General features: G+C 41.1%; 1 protein-coding gene across 1 annotated transcript; it reads left to right on the forward strand.

The window, feature by feature from the left end:
* Nucleotides 1-1,027: 1,027 nt before the first annotated feature.
* LOC105029570 (E3 ubiquitin-protein ligase TRIM39) lies at nt 1,028-13,943 on the forward strand. Its single transcript, XM_010902997.4, has 10 exons — nt 1,028-1,108; nt 2,494-2,589; nt 7,383-7,525; nt 7,649-7,729; nt 11,034-11,129; nt 11,547-11,666; nt 11,843-11,977; nt 12,487-12,538; nt 12,632-12,685; nt 12,922-13,943. The coding sequence occupies exons 2-10, from the start codon at nt 2,547-2,549 to the stop codon at nt 13,446-13,448; spliced, it is 1,251 nt and encodes a 416-aa protein (XP_010901299.2). The 5' UTR covers nt 1,028-1,108; nt 2,494-2,546; the 3' UTR covers nt 13,449-13,943.
* The last annotated feature ends 1,186 nt before the right edge of the window (nt 13,944-15,129 follow it).

Below are 15,129 nucleotides of genomic sequence, written 5' to 3' on the forward strand. Positions count from 1 at the left end.
CACGTAGCCAAAAGAGAAGTCGGGGATGCGTTGTGAGCATGGCTTATGGGTTGAACTCTGGATCGACTGTTTTTTCATCAAGTCTGAGTTTGGATTAAACCCTAATTTCTGATTTCAATTCAAGAAATTCATTTGTAATGAATTGAAACATTTTTTAAATAATTGAATTAAAAGCAATCCCACTAAAACATGTTATTAATCAAAACAATATGACACTTATTAATGCATGGAATACAGATACCATTTTAAATATATATTTTATTTGAACTAAAAGATGTCAAACTGCATTTTTGTCATTAAATGTTATCCCTTTCATACTTCAATGTTTGATCTGAAGTATTTTGCTTAATTATTCTTTTCTGAACCTTTGACTAACAAATATGAAGATAATTGTTAACCCACAACATGATCTTTGAATCTTTCCAAACCAATGTAATAACTTTAAGAAATGCATATATTTTTTAATGAAATGTTTCGAATGTTTTAGTAACCACACATAATGATGTCAAAATAAACAGTACTTTTAATTCATAAACTACTTGTATTCTATTTAATAAAAAAAGATATAAACTAATTTAAACTTAAGAGAAATTCATTATCATGCGTCATATATATTTTTCATCAGAGGTATAAATGGTGCAGTAAAATGCCTGCTGTCAAACCCACTCAACAAAGTGAAACAATACCATTTCTCATTGATTAGGAGATTCATTTGGTAATGTGAAATTTGTTTTCTAGCAGATGGCTTTATGAGTAGTTTAAATCAGTGGTATTTAAAAATGTAGTAGATTTAATAGCAAATGATCTAACAACTTTTAATTACATAATGTTTTACATTTCTCTGTGCACCCTCTACAGTATATACCATGCAGGAAACAAGATCATCACCAATGCATCTCACACTGATTTTAATAGCCTAATAAAGATATCATTTCAATCTGGGAATCCATAAAATGGACCAAAGGTCTTGTGACAGACACGTGATTTTCTGTCTGTCTGGGGGAAATAGGTGTCAGTGTAGAAGAGGCTCGTGGTCATTCTGCTCTCTCACACCCTGGCTGACGGAGCACACAGGTTTTCATCTGACACTCTTTCAGCCTCTCACATGGTAAGATCTTCACCAGTTATATATATGCTGAATTAGTACAGACAGGTTTCATAATTATCATTGAAAGACATGCCTTATTTCAGTTTTATAAATGTTTTGCGACAAGTTTTGATGGGATTATTACTATATAATACTACTACTTTTCATAATTATTTTAGCAAAATTAATTTCCATCTTCTGTTGCACAGATAACAGTCGATCGATTGAATAATAGATGTGGGGTTAATTTCCAGGGTCTTACACATTACTACATACACCAGCTCTTAAAAGTATTTAACCCCCTACCATTTTTGGAGATTTTATTATGTTACAATATTACATCAAAATGAATTAATTTACTTAGTGAGTTTTTGCCACTGATCAACACAAAAAATAAATATAAACAGAAAATAATTGATTGCATAAGTATTTGCTATGGCAAACCTGAATGAGCTGTGGTGCAATAGTAAAGTCCATTATTAAGAAATGGACAGAATAGGGCACAGCTGAGGTCTATGGCATCACTAAAGGAGTTACAGTCTTCTACAGCTGAGCTGAGAGATACTGTGCATACTGCAACAATAGCTTCAGTACTTCACAAAAGTGGCCTTCATGGTAGAGTGCCAAAAAAAGAGAAATCTCGGCTAGTTTTTGCCAGAAGACATTTGGGAGATAATTGGCCTAAAGGTTTAGAGCTATGTTTGGCCCAAGCCTAACATGGCATATCATCTTGACAACACTTTACTTTGAGGCATGGTTTTGGCAGCACAACCCTATGGGGATGGTTGTCCGCTTCATGGCCTGGAAAGCTTGTGAAGATAGAGGGCAAAATGGATGCTGCAAAGTACAGAGAAATCCTGGAAGAAAACCTGTTGAAGTCAGCAAGAAACCTGGGACTTGGGGGAAGATTTAATATACCAACAGGACAATGACCCAACAAATACAGCCAAAGCCCCACTAGAAAGGCTTAAACAGAATAAGGTCAAAGTCTCCAAATGAGAATATTGTATGTGGGAATAGTTGAAAGTTCATCAAATGTCCCCATACAGCTTGACAGAGCTTGAGCAATTTTGCAAAGAAGAATGGGTAAAAAGTGCCGGTGTCCAGATGTGCGTAGCTGACAGACATTAAAATAAAGTCACGGTTTTAACTGCTGCTCAAGGTGCATCTATCACATATTGAATACTGATGTTATTCAATTATTCTGTGTTTTGATTCAGAACAATATATAGATTTTGTTTCACTTTAAAATCATGGACATTTTTACTGTTGATCAGTGGCAAAAACTAATAAAAACAATTTTGATTATATGTTGTAAGGATTGAATACGGATTGAAGGATTGAAGAGCCATTTTAATAGTATTATACAGATTACTAAGGAGTATAACTTGTGAATGCCGTTTTAGGTCCTACACCGATTGCACGCAACAGCACTAAAGTGGCTGAATAAACATCCAAAATGAGCAATCCCAAGAAGAGTATTCTAAAGGAGAAGAGGATCAGTAAGTTGTTCTTATTAATTGTGAATGCTGCTTCTGGATGTAACAAGGCCTGGCCCAGTAAGGAGGAGGTATATAAATACATTGATCAGCCATAACATTATGACTACTGTGATGGCAGTTTCAAAAGTCCATACAGTTTACGGAAATGGTAGGTAAGACAGGAAAACTCTATTGCACAATTCAACAGTTTATTCTTGAGAGTACACAGGTCACAAGGTAACAGTGAATAATCTCTAAATCATTTGGAAGTACATTCAGTACTTATAGAGGAATGGGTGGGACTATAAAAACAACATGTGTTTCTTATCCTTCCTACCCCCTGTTGTGTCTTCCTCTATCCTGTCCTCCTACCCCCTGTTTTGTCTTCCTCTATCCTGTCCTCCTACCCCCTGTTTTGTCTTCCTCTATCCTGTCCTCCTACTCCCTGTTGTGTGTCTTCCTCTATCCTGTCCTCCTACCCCCTGTGGTGTGTCTTCCTCTATCCTGTCCTCCTACCCCCTGTTGTGTCTTCCTCTATCCTGTCCTCCTACCCCCTGTGGTGTGTCTTCCTCTATCCTGTCCTCCTACCCCCTGTTGTGTCTTCCTCTATCCTGTCCTCCTACTCCCTGTTGTGTGTCTTCCTCTATCCTGTCCTCCTACTCCCTGTTGTGTCTTCCTCTATCCTGTCCTCCTACCCCCTGTGGTGTGTCTTCCTCTATCCTGTCCTCCTACCCCCTGTGGTGTGTCTTCCTCTATCCTGTCCTCCTACCCCCTGTTGTGTCTTCCTCTATCCTGTCCTCCTACCCCCTGTGGTGTGTCTTCCTCTATCCTGTCCTCCTACTCCCTGTTGTGTGTCTTCCTCTATCCTGTCCTCCTACTCCCTGTTGTGTCTTCCTCTATCCTGTCCTCCTACCCCCTGTGGTGTGTCTTCCTCTATCCTGTCCTCCTACCCCCTGTGGTGTGTCTTCCTCTATCCTGTCCTCCTACTCCCTGTTGTGTCTTCCTCTATCCTGTCCTCCTACCCCCTGTGGTGTGTCTTCCTCTATCCTGTCCTCCTACCCCCTGTGGTGTGTCTTCCTCTATCCTGTCCTCCTACCCCCTGTTGTGTCTTCCTCTATCCTGTCCTCCTACCCCCTGTTGTGTCTTCCTCTATCCTGTCCTCCTACTCCCTGTTGTGTCTTCCTCTATCCTGTCCTCCTACCCCCTGTGGTGTGTCTTCCTCTATCCTGTCCTCCTACCCCCTGTGGTGTGTCTTCCTCTATCCTGTCCTCCTACCCCCTGTGGTGTGTCTTCCTCTATCCTGTCCTCCTACTCCCTGTTGTGTGTCTTCCTCTATCCTGTCCTCCTACTCCCTGTTGTGTCTTCCTCTATCCTGTCCTCCTACTTCCTGTTGTGTCTTCCTCTATCCTGTCCTCCTACCCCCTGTTGTGTCTTCCTCTATCCTGTCCTCCTACTCCCTGTTGTGTCTTCCTCTATCCTGTCCTCCTACTTCCTGTTGTGTCTTCCTCTATCCTGTCCTCCTACCCCCTGTTGTGTGTCTTCCTCTAAACTCACTGACCTGCATCTACCCCCTTACTCACAGAAGGTTTACATTTACCACCTCATTCTTCCTTTCCCACAGTTACAGCACAACCAACATTCATTATCTTATCTAAATATGGGGACTCAATCATTCAATCAGTAAGAAATGTCCCTGACACCACCTGCCTAATATTTTGTAGGTCCCCTTTTTGCCTCCAAATCAGCACTGATCCGTCGAGGCATTAACTCCACTAGACCTCTGAAGGTGTGCTGTGGAATCTGGCACCAAGTCGTTAGCAGCAGATCCTTTAAGTCCTGTAATTTGCGAGGCCTCCATGGATTGGACCTGTTTGTCCAGCACATCCCACAGATGGCTGATTGGATTGAAATCTAGGGAATTTGGAGGCCAAGTCAACACCTTGAACTCATTGTTGTGTTCCTCAAACCATTCCTGAACCATTTTTGCTTTGTGGCAGGGTGCATTATCCTGCTGAAAGAGGCCAATGCCATCAGGGAATACAATTGCCATGAAAGGGTGCACATGGTCTGCAACAATGATTAGGTAGGTGGTAGGTGTCAAAGTAACAACCACATGAAAGGCAGGACCCAAGGTTTCCTAGCAGAACATTGCCCAAAGCATCACACTGCCTTCACCAGCTTGCCTCCTTCCCGCAGTGCAGTGTGGTGCCATGTGTTCTCCAGGTAAGTGATGCACCTAGCCATCCACATGATGTAAAATAAAATGTGATTCATCAAACCAGACCACCTTCTTCCTTTGCTCCGTGGTCCAGTTCTGATGCTCATGTGCCCACTGTAGGCACTTTCAAGACAGGCGTCAGCATGGGCACCATGACTGGTCTGCGGCTACGCAGCCCCATATGCAACAAACTGCATTGCACTGTGTGTTCTGACACCTTTCTATCAGTACCAGCATTAACGTTTTTCATCATTTTGAGCTACTGTTGGATCAGACCACAGGGGCCAGCCTTCGCTCCCCACATGCATCAGTAAGCCTTGGCCGCCCATGACCGTGTCGCGGTTCACCAATTTTCCTTCCTTGGACCACTTTTGATAGGTCCTGACCACTGCAGACCGTGAACACCCCACAAGGGCTGCAGTTTTGGAGATGTTCTGACCCAGTCGTCTAGCCATCACAATTTGGCCCTAGTCAAAGTCGCTCAGATCCTTACACTTGCCCACTTTTCCTGCTTCTAACACATCAACTTTGGGGACAGAATGAGACAAAGAGTATCAGTGTTATTCACTTCACCTGTCAGTGGTCATAACGTTATGGCTGATCAGTATATACAGTATCTCATAAATGTGAGTACACCCCTCACATTTTTGTAAATATTTGTAAATATCTTTTCATGTGACAACACTGAAGAAATGACACTTTGCAAAAATGTAAAGTAGTGAGTGCACAGCTTGTATAACAGTGTAAATTTGCTGTCCCCTCAAAATAACACAACACACAGCCATTAATGTCTAAACTGCTGGCAACAAAAGTGAGTACACCCCTAAGTGGTGGCCAACTACAAGAAACATCTGACCTCTGTGATTGCCAACAAGGGTTTTGCCACCAAGTACTAAGTCATGTTTTGCAGAGGGGTTGAATACTTATTTCACTCACTAAAATGCAAATCAATGTATATATTTTTTTAATAACGTGTTTTTCTGGATTCTTTTGTTGTTATTCTGTCTCTCACTGTTCAAATAAACCTACTGACTGATAATTTCTTTGTCAGTGGTGAAACATACAAAATCAACAGGGGATCAAATATTATTTTCCCTCACTGTATATTTATATATATATATATATATATATATATATATATATATATATATATATATATATATATATATATATATATATATATATATATATATATATATACAATGAGGTGTGGCATATCAATACACATATATACATAGATACATAGATATATATATAAACAGTGCCTTGCAAAAGTATTCAAACCTGTGACCAATTCTGGCTTATTCCTGGATAACAATTGGTATATTGAAATGTTATTGTATTTGATATTATATTTTAAAACATGGGGCAGGCGTGTGTTATGGACAACGGACACAGGTGCATTTCATTGATGGCATTTTGAATGCACAGAAATACCGTGACGAGATCCTGAGGCCCATTGTTGTGCCATTCATCCACGACCCTCACCTCATGTTACAGAATGATAATGCACGGCCCCATGTTGCAAGGATCTGTACACATTCCTGGAAGCTGAAAACATCCCAGTTTTTGCATGGCCAGCATACTCACTAGACATGTCACCCATTGAGCATGTTTGGGATGCTCTGAATCGGTGTATATGACAGCGTGTTCCTGCCAATTTCCAGCAACTTCGCACACCCATTGAAAAGGAATGGACCAACATTCCACAGGCCACAATCAACAACCCGATCAAAACCATGCGAAAAGGAGTCGGACTCCCCCGGACCCCCCCAATATAGTGAAACTGCACATTTTAGAGTGGCCTTTTATTGTGGCCAGCCTAAGGCACACCTGTGCAATAATCATGCTGTCTAATCAGCATCTTGATATGCCACACCTGTGAGGTGGATGGATTATCTCAGCAAAGGAGAAGTGCTCACTAACACAGATTTAGACAGATTAGTGAACAACATTTGAGAGAAATAGGCCTTTTGTGTACATAGAGAAAGTCTTAGATCTTTGAGTTCAGCTAATGATAAATGGGGCAAATACAAAAGTGTTGCGTTTATAATTTTGTTCAGTGTAGTAGAGCCACCTAAAATAATTAAATGTTGATTTGGCCTTGCGCTTGGAAACACTGTCCTGCTGTATTGTGAATTTAAATTCACAATTAAATTCACAATGAGTGGACTGAAGTAGATTCTCTTGCAGTATTTTTACAAAAAAAAAACTATCTTAGTCTAATCAGACCACAAAACATTTTCCCACAGCACAGATTGGTCACTCTCATGCTTTCTGGATTGTGAAATTTTGTTTGCTTCAATGTGGCTTCACTGTGGCTTCACAGAGATCTCCTTGAGTTTTGAGGGACAGCTTCTCTTGTCAGTGCATGTGTAAGTTGATGCTGCTTTCACTTGTTGATTATTGATCCAGTTGTGTCCATTGGGATATCCAAACACATTTTATATTGTAAATGTTTCCTACAACTAGTTTAGCAAACACCTGATACTTTGACACTTCTCCTAAGCAGTTTGCAACTACGGTAGTTATGGTTTAATTCAACTCTTGTAAACAAATGCATAATCAGCTAACAAAGTCTGGTTTTGTGTGTCAGACATTGTCAATGTGGAGGAGAGTGCAACGCAGAGCAGCACAATTGGGGCAGTACAATGGGAATTGCCGAAAGACTTACAGCCTCATCACTTAGCACCTATACCAAGCAAGCAAAAAACCAACAGCTTGTCATCCCGGCAAAAGGTACAAAATGAACATTGGAGTAGAGTGGAGGAAGAGTGATAACAAATTTTATAATGACAGTAAAAGAAAGATTAAAGAGAAACTAATTTGACATTTGATTTTTTTTTGTTTCTATTTCTATAGGGCCTAAAGGAACTGCGTAGCCAGCAGGAATGTGTTGGATTCATCACCAGGTGGAAACAAGAGGTGGAGGTTGTCTGCAAGGTAGGCCATTAACTAAATATTGTTCTGCCAGCTGAGCCTGAGACTGTCTGGACTGGGCCTGTAAGGTTTTGTTAGGTAGGCCTGAGACTGTCTGGACTGTGCCTGTAAGGATTGGTTAGGTAGGCCTGAGACTGTCTGGACTGGGCCTGTCAGGTTTTGTTAAGTAGGCCTGAGACTGACTGGGATGGGCCAATAATCTTTGGTTAGGTAGACCTGAGACCGTCTGGACTGGGCCTGTAAGGTTTTGTTACGTAGGCCTGAGACTGTTTGGACTGGGCCTGTCAGGTTTTGTTAGGTAGGCCTGAGACTGGGCCAATAAGGTTTGGTTAGGTAGATTCCAGACTGTCTGGGCTGGGCCAATAAGGTTTGGTTAGGTAGATTCCAGACTGTCTGGGCTGGGCCAATAAGGTTTGGTTAGGTAGATTCCAGACTGTCTGGGCTGGGCCAATAAGGTTTGGTTAGGTAGATTCCAGACTGTCTGGGTTGGGCCAATAAGGTTTGGTTAGGTAGATTCCAGACTTTCTGGGCTGGGCCAATAAGGTTTGGTTAGGTAGATTCCAGACTGTCTGGGTTGGACCAATAAGGTTTGGTTAGGTAGATTCCAGACTGTCTGAGCTGGGCCAATAAGATTTGGTTAGGTAGATTCAAGACTGTCAGGGATGGGCCAATGAGGTTTGGTTAGGTGGATTCCAGACTGTCTGGGCTGGGCCAATAAGGTTTGGTTAGGTAGATTCCAGACTGTCTGGGCTGGGCCAATAAGGTTTGGTTAGGTAGGCCTGAGGTATAATTCAGACTAGCGGACTGGGCCTCATATTGGACCCAAAACATTCCTGTACATGTATATTAGGTGCTGTATTTAATTGCTGGAATGTTTTGTGTATGTCTTGTTTTGTCTTTATTGGGGTGTAATTGAATATTTTATGTGTAGGCACACGAAAACCCGAGATTTGAGATGAAGTAGGTATGACCGTTAAAATGATCACTTACCTGGGCAAAGATATATGCATAAATAGAAACAATTATACTGAGTAAATGTAATAAATGTGTTTTTTCCTTTGATCTTAAGTTTAATTTTTCGCTGCTGGCCGGGCACTGTATTAAATTATTTGTCAAATTCAACTGATTCATGTTCCAGGTTAAATAGAACAACTGAGACCAGAGCCTTGATTTATGACTTTATTATGCTTACAGTGGGCAGAACAAGTATTTGATACACTGCCGATTTTGCAGGTTATCCTACTTACAAAGCATGTAGAGGTCTGTAATTTTTTATCATAGGTACACTTCAACTGTGAGAGACTCTAATCTAAAACAAAAATCCAGAAAATCACATTGTATGATTTTTAAATAATTAATTTGCATTTTATTGCATGACATACGTTTTTCATCACCTACCAACTAGTAAGAATTCCGTCTCTCACAGACTTGTTCGTTTTTCTTTAAGAAGCCCTCCTGTTCTCCACTCATTACCTGTATTAACTGCACCTGTTTGAACTTGTTACCTGTACAAAAGACACCTACCTGTCCACACACTCAATCAAACAGACTCCAACCTCTCCACAATGGCCAAGACCAGAGAGCTGTGTAAGGACATCAGGGATAAAATTGTAGACCTGCACAAGGCTGGGATGGGCTACAGGACAATAGGCAAGCAGCTTGGTGAGAAGGCAATAACTGTTGGCGCAATTATTAGAAAATGGAAGATGTTCAAGACGATGGACAGTCTCCCTCGTTCTGGGGCTCCATGCAAGATCTCACCTCATGGGGCATCAATGATCATGAGGAAGGTGAGGGATCAGCCCAGAACTACACGGCAGGACCTGGTCAATGACCTGAAGAGAGCTGGGACCACAGTCTCAAAGAAAACCATTAGTAACACACTACGCCGTCATGGATTAAATTCCTGGAGCGCACGCAAGATCCCCCTGCTCAAGTCAGCGCATGTCCAGGCCCGTCTGAAGTTTGCCAATGACCATATGGATGATCCAGAGGAGGAATGGGAGAAGTTCAAGTGGTCTGATGAGACAAAAATAGAGCTTTTTGGTCTATACTCCACTCGCCGTGTTTGGAGGAAGAAGAAGGATGCGTACAACCCCAAGAACACCATCCCAACCGTGAAGCATGGAGGTGGAAACATCCTTCTTTGGGGATGCTTTTCTGCAAAGGGGACAGGACAACTGCACCGTATTGAGGGGAGGATGGATGGGGCCATGTATCACTAGATCTTGGCCAACAACCTCCTTCCCTCAGTAAGAGCATTGAAGATGGGTCATGGCTGGGTCTTCCAGCATGACAACGGCCCAAAACACACAGCCAGGGCAACTAAGGAGTGGCTCCATAAGAAGCATCTCAAGGTCCTGGAGTGGCCTAGCCAGTCTCCAGACCTGAATCCAATAGAAAATCTTTGGAGGGAGCTGAAAGTCTGTATTGCCCAGCGACAGCCCCAAAACCTGAAGGATCTTGAGAAGGTCTGTATGGAGCAGTGGGCCAAAATCCCTGCTGCAGTGTTTGCAAACCTGGTCAAAAACTAGAGGAAACGTATGATCTCTGTAATTGCAAACATAGGTTTCTGTACCAAATATTAATTTATGCTTTTCTGATGTATCAAATACTTATGTAATGCAATAAAATGCTAATTAATTACTTAAAAATCATACAATGTGATTTTCTGGATTTTTGTTTTAGATTCCGTCACTCACAGTTGATGAGTACCTATGATAAAAAATTACAGACTTCTACATGATTTGTAAGTGGGAAAACCTGCAAAATTGGCAGTGTATCAAATAATTGTTCTCCCCACTGTATGTACAAATGTAGAGGATTTCTCAACATATATTTACATATGTGCCCTGAATATGTTTATGAAATATATACCTTGCGCTTCTCACAATATCATACAATGTAATATATTTTAATGTTGAATATTATGTGTTAAAATAATATATGAATATATTTATATGCAGTACTTCATGCATTCTCATCAACATAACATGGAATTAACCTTCAAGGCATTATTTTCCAGAGAAAAAGAGACTCATTTTGAAAACAATATGCATACATTTTAACACAGTATCATGAATGCCATTCCTCTCTGTGAAATTAATTTAAAGAAACGACTAGATAACATAATCAACACGTCTGGAAACACTACAAATATGGAAATAAATCATTTAGATGTAAATGCTAAATGCATATTACCATCTATAGTTTTGTCATTTTGAAAAGGTGCAGTGGTCTCTTAATTTTTTTCAGAGCTGTATAATATTTCCGTGTGAGCATCATCTTGTTGTGTGTTATTATACAGCGGAATAAGAAAGCACACAGTGACAAGGGAAATAGTCTGGAGCAGTGTCGAAAACTCATCCTGAAATGGTCAGAGGAGCTGAAGAGAGTGGATGTGGTAAGGCTGGGTGTTTTAAATATTTGCACCTATCTCTTGAGCTTCCTGCACATTTCTACTGTAAAGTGATTCAGTCTGACAAAGACATTTAGGGGGAGGACAGTCATTTCTCATTATTTACTATCACTAATATCAGTGTGCTATTTTGGAAGATAATGAGATACAGTAGTTTTTACCCCAAATTTTACCCAGTTTTCCGAAGCAGGAAAATAATCATTACAGTATAAGGAAAATGGATTATGTGGATAAAAAATGAATGTAAAATGTTTATACGGTTTATTTTTCCATATATCTTTTTTGTATTAATCATAAACTTTTAAAGACTGTTGCATTCCTGGCCGTGCAAAGGGAAATTAAACAAATTCACGGAAAGCTGCATTTTATTGACAGTAAGTATTGTTTTACCCTGTCCCATAGAGTCCCTGGGTGCAGAAGACAGACCTGACAGACCTGACAGAAAAAGAGGAACAGGATCCTTCCATAAGAGCAGAGCAGAGAATCATGGAGTGGGCTAAGGAGCTGAAAAGTGTCACAGAGGTGTGTGTTTGCGTGTGTGCATGGGTGCCCGCGTGCATTCTTTGAATTCACAGCCTTCATTGCTTGTTGACACGGAAACGTTGGTGTAGGTAATGGTTACAGTGTAGGTCAATGGTTAGAGCCAGTCTTATTGACATCTGATCAGTTCTATAATCTTTCCCACTGTATCCATCCAGAAATGTGGTCTGATGAACGATGAGCTGACCCACATGCTGAGGCAGCTGGAGCTGAATAAGAAAAAGACTGTAACCCTCTTCCCTTTCCTGGAGTTCATCACCTGGTCTCTTCTTAAGGAAGAGGACATCGACACGGTGAGACATAAAGCCCGGACCCTTAACCTTTGCTACAATTGTAACACTGACTTCAAACATAACCCTGCCCGCAGTGTCTAAATCTTGGTTAAACTGTAACCCAAGCTTCAACTCCATACACTATACCAGTTTAAGGCTATAAACGCCATTTGAGTTTCTTTTTGATTCCACTCTAATCTTCAGGTAACATTGGACCAACTGAACGGGAATGACTTCCATATAATGTTTTTATGAAAGCAGAGATAAGTCAGCCACCTAATCACACAGCCTATAAACCAGACAGTAATAAAAGGTTATAAGATCAGAGAGAAATCATTCTGCAACCATCATTCCCATTGGCCTTACTCAAATTTGAGTCAGGTAGGGATTAGTGAAATATTACAGTCATTGTATCCAAGTTATATTATTTATTACAGCATTCGTTCCGTTTGCCCTCCTTTGACTTCTTCTCTGTCACAAAGATGGATATTGCACCAGGTCTTACCTAACTCTTCTCACTCCTCTGAAAGGGAACCATTCCCCAGCTGTGGCTCGCCACCAAACAGCGCACCTGGAAAATGGGTAAATCTGTCTCCTCCCTGCCGTAACACAACGATTTCTTCTTTTTCTGTCCATGATTGAAAAGCCTCATAATTGTTTCACCTGCTTTGACAGAGACCCCGAAATATATTCCGAACTCAGTGTGGGACTGGATCTGCTGTGCTTCAGGTAACCCTTCACCAATTTGTTAAAATGACATGACAATTTACACTGGTGAAAAGATTCAATACTTTTCATTTGGAAATACAATTCCAACCACAGCAGAGTTTTCTCTGCATTGAAAATAACTGAGAATAACAGAAAGGTTTGCAGTTAATTTCCGTTGTCCTCTAGTGAAATGAACAGATTCAGTGTAAAATGTGACAGGTGGTTTTACACATATTGTAACCTCCCCTTTTACATAGATGATGTGAAACTGGACCCAATGACCAATCACCCGTGGCTACTCCTCTCAGATGACCGGAAGAAGGTCCAGGAAGCTCACTGCACCGTCGAGGTGACATTTAGCGCGCAACGCTACGATGGCTGGCCATGCGTCTTGGCCAAGGATGGCCTCTCCTCTGGACGTCACTACTGGGAGGTCACCCTGGCCAACAACGGCTACTGGAAGGTCGGCCTGACAACCGCATCATCGAAACGCCACGGCCGCTTCCCTATGACACCCAAGGAAGGTTACTGGGTTCTGTGGCGCAGCACCAGGCATTTTTATGCCTGCACCCAACCAGAGACCACCCTGCCCCTGGAGACGCTACCATACAGGATGGGCGTCTATCTGGACTACGATGAAGGTCAGATCTCCTTTTACAACGTGGAGACCCGGGCGCACATTTACACGTTCACAGATGACTTCCGGGAGGAACTGTACCCGCTGTTTGCTCCCCTGGACGGACGCACCCTTATAACAATCTCGTCACCAAAGTATGAGTCATAGACAGGACATATTCAGACCACTGCTGGGTCCCAGTTTTGTGTGTTTCCCAGAAGCAAAATATGTCTTGGACTCAGGGGTGTAGGTTTTATATTAGGTTTAATCAGTGTGTGGAACACTGTGGTTTGCTGCAACGATTAAGAACATTTCTCCTGGAATCACGACTCATGTGGGTTAAAGGCCCTTCCACTACCCCAATAGAGGGATGTACAGCCATAATAGATGTTTAATATCTAATATATTCCTAGAAAACAACCATGTTAGCTTAGATCCTCTTTAAGTTCTAGTTTCACAGAACCCATTTTGGTCAGTTTTGTATCTACTGTACATCTCTCCACCACCAGCCGCCCGGCTCTTACTGATAAGATTTATTGCTGTGTGAAGGACATGGTTAGTGCCAGTCACTAGCTGAAAAATATAAGTGCTATAAATTCAAATACCCAGAAACATATGCCAGTTTGTATCCCATGTCAATAAATGATCTGACCTATAAAGAAACAGAGATCTGTTTCATTTATTTACCTGAGGTAAGGAATGTTTTCAGTTGGACAGGAAAAACACTTGTGAACTTAGAAGGAAGTAATGTATTTTTCACCAGAAGAGATCTGCTGGGTGGCCTGGTTGGTCCAGCGGTTTAAGCCACTACCTCAAGGACCCTGAAGCGTGGGTCCAAACCTGGAAATCTGTTCATTCTGGAAAAAATGCTGCCTAAAGCAGAACTATTTCAGAAAATATAAAATATAGTGTGATGATGGGATTTATTCAAACCCACCTTAGCAGTGTTTAACCAGTTTCTTTACAGCATTAATCCGGTTCCCACACACTTAAGTGAAATTATCATAAGTGAAAGAATACCTGTGATTGGGATCACAATGGTGGAAATGGTAGGCTTTTTTAGAGTACCCTTGAACAGTCTTTGAATTTACTGACCACGGGCAAAATAACTACTGCGTAAACACTAAATGCATGTAAGAATGCATGTTAGTTGGATTTGCCTTCATCCAATCATATTTGTTATAGAGTACATCCCAGCTTAGAAACAAGAGGGAGATTTGTCAAAAATCCAAAGCTAATTATAATTTGAAATCCTTATTAAATTGACAATATATTTTCACTTGATGTTTAATTAACTAGGCTATTAAGGTGACATGAAATAAAAGATTCTGAGGTACCTTTCCAGGAATTAGGCTACTGAAGTCACACAAATCATGTAATCTGCTATTTCTTATAGATGGATGGTGAGACTGGATAAAATGCCTTTGGTAAATGAGAGGCTAGCTCACTATATAGCGCAAAGGGCCTTCCAAACAATGTTGTACTCAACAGACCAGCTGCATGAGGTGATTGATCCTGTCACAATGTTCCCATCCATACTTGTGGGGACTAGATTTTATATATATATATATATAAAATACACTTTACTGACCTCTGGTGTTTATGGTCAGAAAAGCCTTGATGTGTCTCATCTGACCAAAGGCCACTGATGGTTAGCAAAACTTTGACCGCAGTGTTTGTCTTGATGAGAGTAGAAGCTTCCTGCTGGGTAAGACTTTAATATGGTGGTGGGGTCCAATTGTAGCTCTGGAGACTTAGTCATCACAAGATTTAACCAGTTTCTGCAACAGAAACATTTGTTTTTCGATTATTAAATTTGAGGCATGACCAAATCCAATAAAAAAGAAAA

This window comes from Esox lucius, chromosome 7 (assembly GCF_011004845.1).
Source record: "Esox lucius isolate fEsoLuc1 chromosome 7, fEsoLuc1.pri, whole genome shotgun sequence".
NCBI classification, from domain to species: domain Eukaryota; kingdom Metazoa; phylum Chordata; class Actinopteri; order Esociformes; family Esocidae; genus Esox; species Esox lucius.

Bases quoted from the DNA above. Each gene is read 5' to 3' on its own strand.
- LOC105029570 (XM_010902997.4), top strand. From the start codon at position 2,547: ATGAGCAATCCCAAGAAGAGTATTCTAAAGGAGAAGAGGATCA. The intron at 7,526-7,648 runs GTACAAAATGAA...CTATTTCTATAG, and splicing joins GCTTGTCATCCCGGCAAAAG to GGCCTAAAGGAACTGCGTAG. The intron at 11,130-11,546 runs GTAAGGCTGGGT...CCTGTCCCATAG, and splicing joins AGCTGAAGAGAGTGGATGTG to AGTCCCTGGGTGCAGAAGAC.